We start from the raw sequence: 21845 nt of genomic DNA, 5'->3' as shown, positions 1-21845 counted from the left end.
TACACCTGACCTGTATATAGTAGACAATATAACACTACACCTGACCTGTATATAGTAGACAATATAACACTACACCTGGCCTGTATATAGTAGACAATATAACACTACACCTGACCTGTATATAGTAGACAATATAACACTACACCTGACCTGTATATAGTAGACAATATAACACTACACCTGACCTGTATATAGTAGACAATATAACACTACACCTGACCTGTATATAGTAGACAATATAACACTACACCTGACCTGTATATAGTAGACAATATAACACTACACCTGACCTGTATATAGTAGACAATATAACACTACACCTGACCTGTATATAGTAGACAATATAACACTACACCTGACCTGTATATAGTAGACAATATAACACTACACCTGACCTGTATATAGTAGACAATATAACACTACACCTGACCTGTATATAGTAGACAATATAACACTACACCTGACCTGTATATAGTAGACAATATAACACTACACCTGACAATATAACACTACACCTGACCTGTATATAGTAGACAATATAACACTACACCTGACCTGTATATAGTAGACAATATAACACTACACCTGACCTGTATATAGTAGACAATATAACACTACACCTGACCTGTATATAGTAGACAATATAACACTACACCTGACCTGTATATAGTAGACAATATAACACTACACCTGACCTGTATATAGTAGACAATATAACAATATAACTACACCTGACCTGTATATAGTAGACAATATAACACACACCTGACCTGTATATAGTAGACAATATAACACTACACCTGACCTGTATATAGTAGACAATATAACACTACACCTGACCTGTATATAGTAGACAATATAACTACACCTGACCTGTATATAGTAGACAATATAACACTACACCTGACCTGTATATAGTACAATATAACTACACCTGACATATATAACTACACCTGACCTGTATATAGTAGACAATATAACACTACACCTGACCTGTATATAGTAGACAATATAACACTGACACCTGACCTGTACACCTGACCTGTATATAGTAGACAATATAACACTACACCTGACCTGTATATAGTAGACAATATAACACACCACCTGACCTGTATATAGTAGACAATATAACTACACCTGACCTGTATATAGTAGACAATATAACACTACACCTGACCTGTATATAGTAGACAATATAACACTACACCTGACCTGTATATAGTAGACAATATAACTACACCTGACCTGTATATAGTAGACAATATAACACTACACCTGACCTGTATATAGTAGACAATATAACACTACACCTGACCTGTATATAGTAGACAATATAACTACACCTGACCTGTATATAGTAGACAATATAACACTACACCTGACCTGTATATAGTAGACAATATAACACTACACCTGACCTGTATATAGTAGACAATATAACACTACACCTGACCTGTATATAGTAGACAATATAACTACACCTGACCTGTATATAGTAGACAATATAACTACACCTGACCTGTATATAGTAGACACTATAACTACACCTGACCTGTATATAGTAGACAATATAACACACTACACCTGACCTGTATATAGTAGACAATACAACACACTACACCTGGCCTGTATATAGTAGACAATATAACTACACCTGACCTGTATATAGTAGACAATATAACACTACACCTGACCTGTATATAGTAGACAATATAACACTACACCTGACCTGTATATAGTAGACAATATAACACTACACCTGACCTGTATATAGTAGACAATATAACACTACACCTGACCTGTATATAGTAGACAATATAACACTACACCTGACCTGTATATAGTAGACAATATAACACTACACCTGACCTGTATATAGTAGACAATATAACACTACACCTGACCTGTATATAGTAGACAATATAACACTACACCTGACCTGTATATAGTAGACAATAACAACACCTACACCTGACCTGTATATAGTAGACAATATAACACTACACCTGGCCTGACCTGTATATAGTAGACAATATAACACTACACCTGACCTGTATATAGTAACAATATAACACTACACCTGACCTGTATATAGTAGACAATATAACACTACACCTGACCTGTATATAGTAGACAATATAACACTACACCTGACCTGTATATAGTAGACAATATAACACTACACCTGACCTGTATATAGTAGACAATATAACACTACACCTGACCTGTATATAGTAGACAATATAACACACCTACACCTGACCTGTATATAGTAGACAATATAACACTACACCTGACCTGTATATAGTAGACAATATAACACTACACCTGACCTGTATATAGTAGACAATATAACACTACACCTGACCTGTATATAGTAGACAATATAACACTACACCTGACCTGTATATAGTAGACACTATAACACACCTGACCTGTATATAGTAGACAATATAACACTACACCTGACCTGTATATAGTAGACAATATAACACTACACCTGACCTGTATATAGTAGACAATATAACACTACACCTGACCTGTATATAGTAGACAATATAACACTACACCTGACCTGTATATAGTAGACAATATAACACTACACCTGGCCTGTATATAGTAGACAATATAACACTACACCTGACCTGTATATAGTAGACAATATAACTACACCTGACCTGTATATAGTACAATACAACCTATAACACAATATAACTACACCTGACCTGTATATAGTAGACAATATAACACCTACACCTGACCTGTATATAGTAGACAATATAACACTACACCTGACCTGTATATAGTAGACAATATAACACTACACCTGACCTGTATATAGTAGACAATATAACACTACACCTGACCTGTATATAGTAGACAATATAACACTACACCTGACCTGTATATAGTAGACAATATAACACTACACCTGACCTGTATATAGTAGACAATATAACACTACACCTGACCTGTATATAGTAGACAATATAACACTACACCTGACCTGTATATAGTAGACAATATAACACTACACCTGACCTGTATATAGTAGACAATATAACACTACACCTGACCTGTATATAGTAGACAATATAACACTACACCTGACCTGTATATAGTAGACAATATAACACTACACCTGACCTGTATATAGTAGACAATATAACACTACACCTGACCTGTATATATAAGACAATATAACACTACACCTGACCTGTATATAGTAGACAATATAACACTACACCTGACCTGTATATAGTAGACAATATAACACTACACCTGACCTGTATATAGTAGACAATATAACACTACACCTGACCTGTATATAGTAGACAATATAACACTACACCTGACCTGTATATAGTAGACAATATAACACTACACCTGACCTGTATATAGTAGACAATATAACACTACACCTGACCTGTATATAGTAGACAATATAACACTACACCTGACCTGTATATAGTAGACAATATAACACTACACCTGACCTGTATATAGTAGACAATATAACACTACACCTGACCTGTATATAGTAGACAATATAACAATATAACACACCCTGACCTGTATATAGTAGACAATATAACACTACACCTGACCTGTATATAGTAGACAATATAACACTACACCTGACCTGTATATAGTAGACAATATAACACTACACCTACACCTGACCTGTATATAGTAGACAATATAACACTACACCTGACCTGTATATAGTAGACATAACACTATAACACAATATAACACTACACCTGACCTGTATATAGTAGACAATATAACACTACACCTGACCTGTATATAGTAGACAATATAACACTACACCTGACCTGTATATAGTAGACAATATAACACTACACCTGACCTGTATATAGTAGACAATATAACACTACACCTGACCTGTATATAGACAATATAACACTACACCTGATATAGTAGACAATATAACACTACACCTGACCTGTATATAGTAGACAATATAACACTACACCTGACCTGTATATAGTAGACAATATAACACTACACCTGACCTGTATATAGTAGACAATATAACACTACACCTGACCTGTATATAGTAGACAATATAACACTACACCTGACCTGTATATAGTAGACAATATAACACTACACCTGACCTGTATATAGTAGACAATATAACACTACACCTGACCTGTATATAGTAGACAATATAACACTAACCTGACCTGTACACCTGACCTGTATATAGTAGACAATATAACATATAGTAGACACCTGACCTGTATATAGTAGACACACCTGACCTGTATATAGTAGACAATATAACACTACACCTGACCTGTATATAGTAGACAATATAACTACACCTGACCTGTATATAGTAGACAATATAACACTACACCTGACCTGTATATAGTAGACAATATAACACTACACCTGACCTGTATATAGTAGACAATATAACACACCTGACACCTGACCTGTATATAGTAGACAATATAACACTACACCTGACCTGTATATAGTAGACAATATAACACTACACCTGACCTGTATATAGTAGACAATATAACACTACACCTGACCTGTATATAGTAGACAATATAACACTACACCTGACCTGTATATAGTAGACAATATAACTACACCTGACCTGTATATAGTAGACAGTATAACACTACACCTGACCTGTATATAGTAGACAATATAACACTACACCTGACCTGTATATAGTAGACAATATAACACTACACCTGACCTGTATATAGTAGACAATATAACACTACACCTGACCTGTATATAGACAATATAACACTACACCTGACAATATAGACACTACACCTGACCTGTATATAGTAGACAATATAACACTACACCTGACCTGTATATAGTAGACAATATATACACCTGACCTATATAGTAGACACAATATAACACTACACCTGACCTGTATATAGTAGACAATATAACTACACCTGACCTGTATATAGTAGACAATATAACACTACACCTGACCTGTATATAGTAGACAATATAACACTACACCTGACCTGTATATAGTAGACAATATAACACTACACCTGACCTGTATATAGTAGACAATATAACACTACACCTGACCTGTATATAGTAGACAATATAACACTACACCTGACCTGTATATAGTAGACAATATAACACTACACCTGACCTGTATATAGTAGACAATATAACACTACACCTGACCTGTATATAGTAGACAATATAACACTACACCTGACCTGTATATAGTAGACAATATAACACTACACCTGACCTGTATATAGTAGACAATATAACACTACACCTGACCTGTATATAGTAGACAATATAACACTACACCTGACCTGTATATAGTAGACAATATAACACTACACCTGACCTGTATATATAGTAGACAATATAACACTACACCTGACCTGTATATAGTAGACAATATAACACTACACCTGACCTGTACCTGATATATAGACAATATAACACTACACCTGACCTGTATATAGTAGACAATATAACACTACACCTGACCTGTATATAGTAGACAATATAACCTGACCTGTATATAGTAGACAATATAACACCTGACCTGTATATAGTAGACAATATAACACTACACCTGACCTGTATATAGTAGACAATATAACACTACACCTGACCTGTATATAGTAGACAATATAACACTACACCTGACCTGTATATAGTAGACAATATAACACTACACCTGACCTGTATATAGTAGACAATATAACACTACACCTGACCTGTATATAGTAGACAATATAACACTACACCTGACCTGTATATAGTAGACAATATAACACTACACCTGACCTGTATATAGTAGACAATATAACACTACACCTGACCTGTATATAGTAGACAATATAACACTACACCTGACCTGTATATAGTAGACAATATAACACTACACCTGACCTGTATATAGTAGACAATATAACACTACACCTGACCTGTATATAGTAGACAATATAACACTACACCTGACCTGTATATAGTAGACAATATAACACTACACCTGACCTGTATATAGTAGACAATATAACACTACACCTGACCTGTATATAGTAGACAATATAACACTACACCTGACCTGTATATAGTAGACAATATAACACTACACCTGACCTGTATATAGTAGACAATATAACACTACACCTGACCTGTATATAGTAGACAATATAACACTACACCTGACCTGTATATAGTAGACAATATAACACTACACCTGACCTGTATATAGTAGACAATATAACACTACACCTGACCTGTATATAGTAGACAATATAACACTACACCTGACCTGTATATAGTAGACAATATAACACTACACCTGACCTGTATATAGTAGACAATATAACACTACACCTGACCTGTATATAGTAGACAATATAACACTACACCTGACCTGTATATAGTAGACATAGTAGACACTATAACTACACCTGACCTGTATATAGTAGACAATATAACACTACACCTGACCTGTATATAGTAGACAATATAACACTACACCTGACCTGTATATAGTAGACAATATAACACTACACCTGACCTGTATATAGTAGACAATATAACACTACACCTGACCTGTATATAGTAGACAATACAACACTACACCTGACCTGTATATAGTAGACAATATAACACTACACCTGACCTGTATATAGTAGACAATATAACACTACACCTGACCTGTATATAGTAGACAATATAACACTACACCTGACCTGTATATAGTAGACAATATAACACTACACCTGACCTGTATATAGTAGACAATATAACACTACACCTGGCCTGTATATAGTAGACAGTACAACTACACCTGACCTGTATATAGTAGACAATATAACACTACACCTGACCTGTATATAGTAGACAATATAACACTACACCTGACCTGTATATAGTAGACAATATAACACTACACCTGACCTGTATATAGTAGACAATATAACTACACCTGACCTGTATATAGTAGACAATATAACACTACACCTGACCTGTATATAGTAGACAATATAACTACACCTGACCTGTATATAGTAGACAATATAACACTACACCTGACCTGTATATAGTAGACAATATAACACTACACCTGACCTGTATATAGTAGACAATATAACTACACCTGACCTGTATATAGTAGACAATATAACACTACACCTGACCTGTATATAACACTAGACAATATAACACTACACCTGACCTGTATATAGTAGACAATATAACACTACACTACACCACCTGACCTGTATATAGTAGACAATATAACACTACACCTGACCTGTATATAGTAGACAATATAACACTACACCTGACCTGTATATAGTAGACAATATAACACTACACCTGACCTGTATATAGTAGACAATATAACACTACACCTGACCTGTATATAGTAGACAATATAACACTACACCTGACCTGTATATAGTAGACAATATAACACCAATATAACTGACCTGTATATAGTAGACAATATAACACTACACCTGACCTGTATATAGTAGACAATATAACTACACCTGACCTGTATATAGTAGACAATATAACTACACCTGACCTGTATACAATATAACACTACACCTGACCTGTATATAGTAGACAATATAACACTACACCTGACCTGTATATAGTAGACAATATAACACTACACCTGACCTGTATATAGTAGACAATATAACACTACACCTGACCTGTATATAGTAGACAATATAACACTACACCTGACCTGTATATAGTAGACAATATAACACTACACCTGACCTGTATATAGTAGACAATATAACACTACACCTGACCTGTATATAGTAGACAATATAACACTACACCTGACCTGTATATAGTAGACAATATAACACTACACCTGACCTGTATATAGTAGACAATATAACACTACACCTGACCTGACCTGTATATACACCTGAGATAGTAGACAATATAACACTACACCTGACCTGTATATAGTAGACAATATAACTACACCTGACCTGTATATAGTAGACAATATAACACTACACCTGACCTGTATATAGTAGACAATATAACACCTGTATATAGTAGATATAACACTACACCTGACACACTACACCTGACCTGTATATAGTAGACAATATAACACTACACCTGACCTGTATATAGTAGACAATATAACTACACCTGACCTGTATATAGTAGACAATATAACACTACACCTGACCTGTATATAGTAGACAATATAACACTACACCTGGCCTGTATATAGTAGACAATATAACACACTACACCTGACCTGTATATAGTAGACAATATAACACACCACCTGGCCTGTATATAGTAGACAATATAACACTACACCTGACCTGTATATAGTAGACAATATAACACTACACCTGACCTGTATATAGTAGACAATATAACACTACACCTGACCTGTATATAGTAGACAATATAACACTACACCTGACCTGTATATAGTAGACAATATAACACTACACCTGACCTGTATATAGTAGACAATATAACACTACACCTGACCTGTATATAGTATAGACAATATAACACTACACCTGACCTGTATATAGTAGACAATATAACACTACACCTGACCTGTATATAGTAGACAATATAACTACACCTGACCTGTATATAGTAGACAATATAACACTACACCTGACCTGTATATAGTAGACAATATAACACTACACCTGACCTGTATATAGTAGACAATATAACACTACACCTGACCTGTATATAGTAGACAATATAACACTACACCTGACCTGTATATAGTAGACAATATAACACTACACCTGACCTGTATATAGTAGACAATATAACACTACACCTGACCTGTATATAGTAGACAATATAACACTACACCTGACCTGTATATAGTAGACAATATAACACTACACCTGACCTGTAGACAATATAACACTACACCTGTAGACAATATAACTACACCTGACCTGTATATAGTAGACAATATAACACTACACCTGACCTGTATATAGTAGACAATATAACACTACACCTGACCTGTATATAGTAGACAATATAACACTACACCTGACCTGTATATAGTAGACAATATAACAATATAACTACACCTGACCTGTATATAGTAGACAATATAACACTACACCTGACCTGTATATAGTAGACAATATAACACTACACCTGACCTGTATATAGTAGACAATATAACACTACACCTGACCTGTATATAGTAGACAATATAACACTACACCTGACCTGTATATAGTAGACAATATAACACACAATATAACACTACACCTGACCTGTATATAGTAGACAATATAACACTACACCTGACCTGTATATAGTAGACAATATAACACTACACCTGACCTGTATATAGTAGACAATATAACTACACCTGACCTGTATATAGTAGACAATATAACACTACACCTGACCTGTATATAGTAGACAATATAACACTACACCTGACCTGTATATAGTAGACAATATAACACTACACACCTGACCTGTATATAGTATATACACCTGACCTGTATATAGTAGACAATATAACACTACACCTGACCTGTATATAGTAGACAATATAACACTACACCTGACCTGTATATAGTAGACAATATAACTACACACTGACCTGTATATAGTAGACAATATAACACTACACCTGGCCTGTATATAGTAGACAATATAACAATATAACTACACCTGACCTGTATATAGTAGACAATATAACTACACCTGACCTGTATATAGTAGACAATATAACACTACACCTGACCTGTATATAGTAGACAATATAACTACACCTGACCTGTATATAGTAGACAATATAACACTACACCTGACCTGTATATAGTAGACAATATAACTACACCTGACCTGTATATAGTAGACAATATAACACTACACCTGACCTGTATATAGTAGACAATATAACACTACACCTGACCTGTATATAGTAGACAATATAACTACACCTGACCTGTATATAGTAGACAATATAACTACACCTGACCTGTATATAGTAGACAATATAACACTACACCTGACCTGTATATAGTAGACAATATAACACACTACACCTGACCTGTATATAGTAGACAATATAACACTACACCTGGCCTGTATATAGTAGACAATATAACACTACACCTGACCTGTATATAGTAGACAATATAACACTACACCTGACCTGTATATAGTACAATACACACCTGACCTGTATATACACAATATAACTACACCTGACCTGTATATAGTAGACAATATAACACTACACCTGACCTGTATATAGTAGACAATATAACACTACACCTGACCTGTATATAGTAGACAATATAACACACTACACCTGACCTGTATATAGTAGACAATATAACACTACACCTGGCCTGTATATAGTAGACAATATAACACTACACCTGGCCTGTATATAGTAGACAATACAACTACACCTGACCTGTATATAGTAGACAATATAACACTACACCTGACCTGTATATAGTAGACAATATAACACTACACCTGACCTGTATATAGTAGACAATATAACACTACACCTGACCTGTATATAGTAGACAATATAACACTACACCTGACCTGTATATAGTAGACAATATAACACTACACCTGACCTGTATATAGTAGACAATATAACTACACCTGACCTGTATATAGTAGACAATATAACACTACACCTGGCCTGTATATAGTAGACAATATAACTACACCTGACCTGTATATAGTAGACAATATAACACTACACCTGACCTGTATATAGTAGACAATATAACTACACCTGACCTGTATATAGTAGACAATATAACACACTACACCTGACCTGTATATAGTAGACAATATAACACACTACACCTGACCTGTATATAGTAGACAATATAACACTACACCTGACCTGTATATAGTAGACAATATAACACTACACCTGACCTGTATATAGTAGACAATATAACACACTACACCTGACCTGTATATAGTAGACAATATAACACTACACCTGACCTGTATATAGTAGACAATATAACACTACACCTGACCTGTATATAGTAGACAATATAACACACTACACCTGACCTGTATATAGTAGACAATATAACACTACACCTGACCTGTATATAGTAGACAATATAACACTACACCTGACCTGTATATAGTAGACAATATAACACTACACCTGACCTGTATATAGTAGACAATATAACACTACACCTGACCTGTATATAGTAGACAATATAACACCTATATAGTAGACAATATAACTACACCTGACCTGTATATAGTAGACAATATAACACTACACCTGACCTGTATATAGTAGACAATATAACACTACACCTGACCTGTATATAGTAGACAATATAACACTACACCTGACCTGTATATAGTAGACAATATAACAATATAACTACACCTGACCTGTATATAGTAGACAATATAACACTACACCTGACCTGTATATAGTAGACAATATAACTACACCTGACCTGTATATAGTAGACAATATAACACTACACCTGACCTGTATATAGTAGACAATATAACACTACACCTGACCTGTATATAGTAGACAATATAACTACACCTGACCTGTATATAGTAGACAATATAACACTACACCTGACCTGTATATAGTAGACAATATAACTACACCTGACCTGTATATAGTAGACAATATAACACTACACCTGACCTGTATATAGTAGACAATATAACTACACCTGACATATAGTAACAATATAACTACACCTGGCCTGTATATAGTAGACAATATAACTACACCTGACCTGTATATAGTAGACAATATAACACTACACCTGACCTGTATATAGTAGACAATATAACACTACACACCTGGCCTGTATATAGTAGACAATATAACTACACCTGACCTGTATATAGTAGACAATATAACTACACCTGACCTGTATATAGTAGACAATATAACTACACCTGACCTGTATATAGTAGACAATATAACACTACACCTGACCTGTATATAGTAGACAATATAACTACACCTGACCTGTATATAGTAGACAATATAACTACACCTGACCTGTATATAGTAGACAATATAACTACACCTGACCTGTATATAGTAGACAATATAACTACACCTGACCTGTATATAGTAGACAATATAACTACACCTGACCTGTATATAGTAGACAATATAACTACACCTGACCTGTATATAGTAGACAATATAACTACACCTGACCTGTATATAGTAGACAATATAACACTACACCTGACCTGTATATAGTAGACAGTATAACTACACCTGACCTGTATATAGTAGACAATATAACACTACACCTGACCTGTATATAGTAGACAATATAACTACACCTGACCTGTATATAGTAGACAATATAACTACACCTGACCTGTATATAGTAGACAATATAACTACACCTGACCTGTATATAGTAGACAATATAACTACACCTGACCTGTATATAGTAGACAATATAACTACACCTGACCTGTATATAGTAGACAATATAACTACACCTGACCTGTATATAGTAGACAATATAACACACTACACCTGGCCTGTATATAGTAGACAATATAACACTACACCTGACCTGTATATAGTAGACAATATAACACTACACCTGACCTGTATATAGTAGACAATATAACACTACACCTGGCCTGTATATAGTAGACAATATAACACACTACACCTGACCTGTATATAGTAGACAATATAACACTACACCTGACCTGTATATAGTAGACAATATAACACTACACCTGACCTGTATATAGTAGACAATATAACACTACACCTGGCCTGTATATAGTAGACAATATAACACACTACACCTGACCTGTATATAGTAGACAATATAACACTACACCTGGCCTGTATATAGTAGACAATATAACACTACACCTGGCCTGTATATAGTAGACAATATAACACTACACCTGACCTGTATATAGTAGACAATATAACACTACACCTGACCTGTATATAGTAGACAATATAACACTACACCTGACCTGTATATAGTAGACAATATAACACACTACACCTGACCTGTATATAGTAGACAATATAACACTACACCTGACCTGTATATAGTAGACAATATAACACTACACCTGACCTGTATATAGTAGACAATATAACACTACACCTGGCCTGTATATAGTAGACAATATAACACACTACACCTGACCTGTATATAGTAGACAATATAACACTACACCTGACCTGTATATAGTAGACAATATAACACTACACCTGACCTGTATATAGTAGACAATATAACACTACACCTGACCTGTATATAGTAGACAATATAACACTACACCTGACCTGTATATAGTAGACAATATAACACTACACCTGACCTGTATATAGTAGACAATATATACACTACACCTGACCTGTATATAGTAGACATAACACTACACCTGACCTGTATATAGTAGACAATATAACACTACACCTGACCTGTATATAGTAGACAATATAACACTACACAATATAACACTACACCTGACCTGTATATAGTAGACAATATAACACTACACCTGACCTGTATATAGTAGACAATATAACACTACACCTGACCTGTATATAGTAGACAATATAACACACTACACCTGACCTGTATATAGTAGACAATATAACACTACACCTGACCTGTATATAGTAGACAATATAACACTACACCTGGCCTGTATATAGTAGACAATATAACACTACACCTGACCTGTATATAGTAGACAATATAACACTACACCTGACCTGTATATAGTAGACAATATAACACTACACCTGACCTGTATATAGTAGACAATATAACACTACACCTGGCCTGTATATAGTAGACAATATAACACTACACCTGACCTGTATATAGTAGACAATATAACACTACACCTGACCTGTATATAGTAGACAATATAACACTACACCTGACCTGTATATAGTAGACAATATAACACTACACCTGACCTGTATATAGTAGACAATATAACACTACACCTGACCTGTATATAGTAGACAATATAACACTACACCTGACCTGTATATAGTAGACAATATAACACTACACCTGACCTGTATATAGTAGACAATATAACACTACACCTGACCTGTATATAGTAGACAATATAACACTACACCTGACCTGTATATAGTAGACAATATAACACTACACCTGACCTGTATATAGTAGACAATATAACACTACACCTGACCTGTATATAGTAGACAATATAACACTACACCTGACCTGTATATAGTAGACAATATAACACTACACCTGACCTGTATATAGTAGACAATATAACTACACCTGACCTGTATATAGTAGACAATATAACACTACACCTGACCTGTATATAGTAGACAATATAACACTACACCTGACCTGTATATAGTAGACAGTATAACACTACACCTGGCCTGTATATAGTAGACAGTATAACTACACCTGACCTGTATATAGCAGACAGTATAACTACACCTGGCTGAAGACCAGCCAAAACAAGACCGTTTATGATGTTGATGTTCTCTCTCTTCCTCTTCTGTCTCTGACTCTGACACCTCTTCAAACCGGTCCTTTAGATATTAACTTGCCCTCAAACGCTTCTCTGTCTGCCTCTCGCTGAGTCATCTTTACTTCGGCAATCAACTTAATACTCACATCATTACTTGACTTGGGAATCTACAGCAACTCTGCAGCTAATTCAACTAAGTTTTTCTGATGACACTTTCTCAAACTCTTCGTCAAACCCTTCCTCAAAATCTTCCTTCAAAAACTCTTCCTCAAACACTTCCTCAAATTCTTCCTTAAAGCCTTCCTCAAAATCTACCTTAAATTCTTCCTCAAACTCTTCCTCAATCTCTTCCTCAACTTAAACTCCTCAGCCTTTAGCTAACCCTTGGTCTCTCATTCATCCTCTGTCTTCACCTCTAACCCCTCCTCTTCTATAGCAGCCTTTTCTTCCAGACCTTCCAACAGTGTTTAAGGTCTAACCATCCAGACACATATGTTTCTTACATGGCTCTGGAAACCAACTATACCTCTAACTGAACTCATTTCCTCTCTGTCTGATTCTGGCATCTCTTCTTCTTCCCTCTCCAAATTCTAACTTTTTCTTCTCTTCCTCCAATACGGCCTTCTATCCTGCCTCTTCCCTCTGCCTCTAATTCCATTATTTCCCCGACATTCCCGTCCTTCCCAGGCGAGGAGGAGGGGAGTCATCTTTCAGCAGCAGTCCTCGTCGCGTGGGGAGCATTGGGAATGTCAGCCTCAGTAGGACCGGGAGCCGGAGGAGCAGAGCTGGGGATAATGAAGGGAATGGTGGGAATTCTGAGAACACAAACAACGTTCCAGAAGAGGAGGAGCCTCTGTTCTCGTCCACCCCGCCTCCAGAGGACATCAGCGGAACCCTGCCGGAAGAGTAGAGGGACAAAGTCTCACCCCTCCTTTTAAACACTGTCCTTCCTTCTTCCTGTCCTTCCCTGACTTCCCTCAATACATCTTTCCATTTCCTGTATTTTATCCCTCCCTCGTTCCCTCTCCTTCCATTCCTCCTTTTATCTTTCCCTCCTTCCACTTCTCCCTTCTTCCCTCCCCTTCCCTCCCTCCTTTTCTCCTCCCTTCTTCCCTCCCCTTCCCTTCTTCCCTCCCTCCTTTTCTCCTCCCTTCTTCCCTCCATCCTTTTCTTCCCTTCTTCCCTCCCCTTCCTTCCTTTTTCTCCTTCTTCCCTCCCTCTTTTCCTCCCCTTCTTTCCTCCCCTTCCCTTCCTCCTTCCACTTCTCCCCTTCCCCCCTTCCCTTCCCCTCCTTTTCCTTCTTCCTCCCTTCCCTCCCCTCCCTCCTTTTTCTCCTCCCTTCTTCCCTCCCCTTCCCTTCCTCCTTCCACTTCTCCCTTCTTCCCTCCCTCCTTTTCTCCTCCCTTCTTCCCTCCCCTTTCCTTCTCTCCTCCCTTCTTCCCTCCTTCCCTTCTTCCTTCTCTCCTCCCTTCTTCTTCCCCCCTTCTTCCTCCCTTCCTCCCTTCTTCCCTCCTTCCCTTCTTCCTTTTCTCCTCCCTTCCTTTTCTCCTCCCTTCTTCCCTCCCCCTTCTTCCTTTTTCCTTTTTTCCTCCCTTCTTCCTTTCTCCTCCCTTCTTCCTTTTTGCCTCCCTTCTGCCCTCCCCTTCTTCCATCCCGACTAAAGTTCTTATACCCCGCCCCTTTTTATGCATCACCTGTCTAAAGTTCTTATACCCCGCCCCCTTTTTATGCATCACCTGTCTGTGACAATAGCTTTGATTCTGTCAGCAAAATGTCACAAAGTACGGTGTGAGCTGTTTTAAACTGAAGTTATAGCAGATGTCATAATATATATCTGAAGTTATAGCTTATTGCACTTAGGCACAAAATAGTTTTTCCTCTCTAGTTTTATTTATTTGATTATATTTTCAAGCAGTGGCTATATGTTAAAATAAACTAATTCTTTAATCTGGGTATTTAATGTGAATTGAGTTGATATAGAGTAAACCCAGGGACAATACTGTCTGAAGATTTAATCAGATATCAGGCTGTGTGCTGAGTCTTTGTTTTTCCTTCATAATGAGTTCCTTACTGACGCACACACACACACACACACACACAGCCCTACTGCTATGATCTACGTTGATTTTAGTTTCACATAAAATTGTTGTTTATTCTACAATCATACTAGCCTCATCCCAGATCTGTTTGTGCCATCATGTCAACTCATGACAGGCAGACTGGTGCCCAGGCTACAATCCTACAGGACACAGACAGACTGGTGCCCAGGCTACAATCCTACAGGACACAGACAGACTGGTGCCCAGGCTACAATCCTACAGGACACAGACAGACTGGTGCCCAGGCTACAATCCTACAGGACACAGACAGACTGGTACCCAGGCTACAATCCTACAGGACACAGACAGACTGGTACCCAGGCTACAATAGTCTACATGGCTTTCAGTACCATTCAGTGTCAAGGGTTATTAGGCTGAATTGTTTGTGAAAACACCTAAATATATATTTTAAATGCTATAAACTATTTTCAAATCACCAATCGTGTGTTCTTGTCTGTGGATTTTGTTCACAACAGCAAAAAATAAAAAATAAAAATACATCTTTCACCAAGTCAGTTTTATTGAGGACAGTTGGGTCAGACACATTTAACCCAACATGACGTATTAGATACAGGAAGAGGCATCCCAGGATGAAACACATATTTCATGGGAAAAACTCAAATGTGTCAATTTTGGTACAGAAGCTTGCGAGTGGCTACACAAAAGCAACATGACATCTCATTGGGTGTCCATCTCTGTGACTTCCTGATTCACAGAACCAAGACACACCCCCATGCACACTGAGTTTTTTTTGTTTTGTTTTAAAGCTAGAAATGTTTCGAATGATATTGCTTCATACATTCTACCCCCTGAGCAACAAGCAGTAACAGTCACACATAGGTATCCACTCCCATTATAAACACACTCAACATCCTATATTATTACTAGTACCATATAGGGAAAAAGTAAGAACCCAAAGCAAGTGAATCAACCCTCACATGTATTTTGTAATATAAAACACGTTTCCTTGAAGTAATCATATGTCATCCCTCATCACAGAGCAAGGTTACTTTCATGGTTGGGCTCAGTTCCATTTCAATTCAGTCATTCTTTCATGGTTGGGCTCGGTCCCATTTCAATTCAGTCATTCTTTCATGGTTGGGCTCGGTTCCATTTCAATTCAGTCATTCTTTCATGGTTGGGCTCGGTTCCATTTCAATTCAGTTAATCTTTCATGGTTGGGCTCAGTTCCATTTCAATTCAGTCAATCTTTCATGGTTGGGCTCAGTTCCATTTCAATTCAGTCAATCTTTCATGGTTGGGCTCAATTCCATTTCAATTCAGTCAATCTTTCATGGTTGGGCTCAGTTCCATTTCAATTCAGTCAATCTTTCATGGTTGGGCTCGGTTCCATTTCAATTCAGTCAATCTTTCATGGTTGGGCTCGGTTCCATTTCAATTCAGTCAATCTTTCATGGTTGGGCTCGGTTCCATTTCAATTCAGTCAATCCTGGAAATAAATGGACGTTCCAATTGTCTCTTGAAACAGAATTGGTAACTTTTTATACTCCTGGATGGCAAAAGTACTGAGTTGAACTGAGCAGCCAACTGATATTATTCATCTCTTCCACTTAGCACCTAGCTCTGGGCACTTGGTAAATCTGTAAGGATTGGATAGGTATAAACATGGTGACACCTAGCCTCATCAGAGGACAAGGTGGAGGTGTTATTTACCATGTTGCGTTGCTACTCGCGTCTATCCAACACTTTCAGATCTACTACATTTGCCTAGGACCTAGGGGGGAGGGTAGTTGGGGCTAAATATTAGTTTGTTTGGCGTTGACGCTATATCATTGGCTAGAACTGAATGGGCTGAGGTCTATTACCGGTACCTGAGCAGTAGAAAGAGACATCTTTAATAAGGTCAGACCACACTGAGGTCCCAGCTACACAGAGACATCTTTAATAAGGTCAGACCACACTGAGGTCCCAGCTACACAGAGACATCTTTAATAAGGTCAGACCACACTGAGGTCCCAGCTACACAGAGACATCTTTAATAAGGTCAGACCACACTGAGGTCCCAGCTACACAGAGACATCTTTAATAAGGTCAGACCACACTGTGGTCTCAGAGTAAGGCACAAAGCTTCACCCAACAGGATATAAGCGACAATATCATCAATATGTGTGAGACAGTATTTGAGTGCGTCCATAAATGGCACCCTATTCCCTATATAGTATCCTACTTTTGACTGGGTCCTATGACTAAGTAGTAAGCCCTTACTTTTAACTGGGGGGGAAAAGTATGGCCCTATATAGGGAATGTGTTGATATTTAAGCCCCAAGCCTGTCATCACAGAACGAACCAACCAATACCCAAAACATAGGGGTGAGAATGATCAACCAGGTATTCAAACCCACATACCCAGGCCATTGAGCGCCTTCATAGACTGTGTTAGCCCGCTGAGTTAAAGCCAAGGCATTACCCTAGGGTGCTAACGCGAGTCTTCAGATCTCAGGCAAAGTTATTCACCATTCAAGCATAGTAACCCCAGTGGTTCACAACCAGTGGTACTAGAACCCTTTGGGGTAATTGGCCAATCCACAGGGGCTACTTGAGGAGACTCATGAGACCACAGGCTTACTGGTCAAAGACTCATGAGGAGGTAGAGGGCAGAGCATGGAGTACATTACTTGGTGGTGAACCACTGGTTTATCCGAGCCAAATAACCTCTGTTACACTTGTACCATCATATACAATATGTTAAACACTCATCTTGTAGGGGTTAAAAACCCTGAGATTCTAAACCACATTCACAGGTTTGAAAAACTCTGGTAACTTAAAAATGTTTTTTTAATAATTGGATTTCCAGAATTCCTGGTTGGAATGTTGGATTTCTTGCTTATTCCCGCTTGATTCCGTGAATCTTCCAACACTGATTTATGGAATATGTGGGAAATTCGAGAAAGTTGGCTGAATTTTGCAGCCCTGGTCAGTCATTCTCATGTAAGGCCGTCACATAACAAACATAAATCTGGACTACCCTGAGCAACCTACGTGGCTGTCTGTCATATCCACTACCCTCTGAGCAACCTACGTGGCTGTCTGTCATATCCACTACCTTCTGAGCAACCTACTTGGCTGTCTGTCATATCCACTACCTTCTGAGCAACCTACTCAGCTGTCTGAGTTCATATCCACTACCCTCTGAGCAACCTACTTGGCTGTCTGTCATATCCACTACCCTCTGAGCAACCTACTCAGCTGTCTGAGTTCATATCCACTACCCTCTGGAGCAACCTACGTGGCTGTCTGAGTTCATAACCAAATATCAACATTTCCACTTACAACTATAAAACACAGCTTCAATCTCCACGTGGATTACTCATGGATTGTTCATTCATTCAAGACTTCTACTAGTAAGAACATCCTACTGTATTGCTATAGTTTAAACACATAGTTCAAGAAGGCATCATTAACTTTGGTAATCTAATTATGTTATATCAGCCTAGCCATGTTGAAGGTGCTCTATCAGCCTAGCCATGTTTGAAGGTGCTCTATCAGCCTAGCCATGTTGAAGGTGCTCTATCAGCCTAGCCATGTTGAAGGTGCTCTATCAGCCTAGCCATGTTTGAAGGTGCTCTATCAGCCTAGCCATGTTTGAAGGTGCTCTATCAGCCTAGCCATGTTGAAGGTGCTCTATCAGCCTAGCCATGTTGAAGGTGCTCTATCAGCCTAGCCATGTTGAAGGTGCTCTATCAGCCTAGCCATGTTGAAGGTGCTCTATCAGCCTAGCCATGTTGAAGGTGCCATGTTGAAGGTGCTCTATCAGCCTAGCCATGTTGAAGCCTAGCCATGTTGAAGGTCTCTATCAGCCTAGCCATGTTGAAGATCTCTATCAGCCTAGCCATGTTGAAGATCTCTATCAGCCTAGCCATGTTGAAGATCTCTATCAGCCTAGCCATGTTGAAGGTGCTCTATCAGCCTAGCCATGTTGAAGGTGCTCTATCAGCCTAGCCATGTTGAAGCTCTAAAAGGTGAGCGCAGGCTAGCGTTCAGTCAGGTTTTACCAGGCTGACGTGCCACCATCAGTAGCATCCTCAACACCATAGACTAGGATAGACGGCTCTTGTGCCACGAAGCCGGTTTAAGCATGGGCAGAGCGAGCCATTGAGGACTTCCACCATTTTGAAGTAGTCAAGAAGTGGCTGGTACTTGCTATCGGTCAGGAAAGGATTACAGAATTCCATCCAGGTCAGCAGGACTGATCAGCCAATGAATTATACTATGCTAACATTACATAACTGCAGGTGCCAGTAAATCACCAACCTTGTCTTTATACCTGTTCAGACAACACCCTCCAGGGGGCAGTAAATCACCAACCTTGTCTTTATACCTGTTCAGACAACACCCTCCAGGGGGCAGTAAATCACCAACCTTGTCTTTATACCCGTTCAGACAACACCCTCCAGGGGGCAGTAAATCACCAACCTTCGCTTTACCGTTGAAGAACAAATGGACTACTTTAAAATTGAGAAATGGCGCTGCCCATGCTGTCACAGAAGCCCTCTCTAAACCGAACACATTCCTCAACCTAACCAATCACCCACAGATCTAGGATCAGATTACCGTAACCCCAATCCCCACCCTTAACCATTAGAGGGACAACATCTGATCCTGAACCTGCAGTAAAAAAGTGCAAAGTATATCTATTCCATACCAAACCTTCTACGCCAACTTTCCTTCTGCCTCCTGACTAGTCCCAAGATGTCCTGTTTTTTTCCCCATAAATCCTGGCTGAAGGATTCCAGATTCCCTGCTTACTACACCCTGATTCTGGGAATCTTTACAACCAGGATTTCTGGAAAACCAGGGTATTTTGGGGGAAAGTTACCTGAATTTAGCAACCCTACTCTTGACCCTCCACTTCCACTTCCTGTCCTTAACCAGTAGGTGTCACTGTTCAGTCACAGCATTATTATTCAAACATTGGTAGACAAAACAAAGAGGTGTATTCAAGTGAAGTAAAATATGTATCATTTTTTAACTATGAATCATCATTACTGTGTGGATAAGCGTTCGTTCCAGTAAGACTTCTTCCTCCATAAAACAACAAAAGGAACAAAACCAGAACACATCAAATGGAACAAAACACGCACCCTGTTCCCTACATAGTGCACTACTTTGGACCAGAGAACTATAGACACTGTGATTACGTCTCAAATGGCACCC

The 21845-nt window shown here is 37.8% G+C and overlaps 1 protein-coding gene and 1 long non-coding RNA gene across 2 annotated transcripts in view; one reads left to right on the top strand and one right to left on the bottom strand.

Moving 5' to 3' along the window:
- Nucleotides 1-15671, top strand: part of LOC112241768 (myosin-11-like) — a 92683-nt gene extending 77012 nt beyond the window's left edge. Inside the window, exon 44 of the mRNA XM_042317185.1 lies at nucleotides 15259-15671. Coding sequence (XP_042173119.1) covers nucleotides 15259-15481 — 223 coding nt within the window. The 3' untranslated portion in view covers nucleotides 15482-15671. The remainder of the gene's footprint in view (nucleotides 1-15258) is intronic.
- Nucleotides 15672-19674: 4003 nt separating this feature from the next.
- On the bottom strand, nucleotides 19675-20163 carry LOC112259068. The gene is made up of 2 exons (XR_006082661.1): nucleotides 19830-20163; nucleotides 19675-19786 (listed from the first exon to the last, which is right to left on the bottom strand). It is a non-coding gene; the product is annotated as an uncharacterized LOC112259068 (long non-coding RNA).
- Nucleotides 20164-21845: the final 1682 nt, after the last annotated feature.

The sequence above is a fragment of the Oncorhynchus tshawytscha genome, unplaced genomic scaffold (genome assembly GCF_018296145.1).
Source record: "Oncorhynchus tshawytscha isolate Ot180627B unplaced genomic scaffold, Otsh_v2.0 Un_contig_993_pilon_pilon, whole genome shotgun sequence".
Lineage (NCBI taxonomy): Eukaryota > Metazoa > Chordata > Actinopteri > Salmoniformes > Salmonidae > Oncorhynchus > Oncorhynchus tshawytscha.
This window is presented reverse-complemented; position numbering and strand designations above follow the sequence as displayed.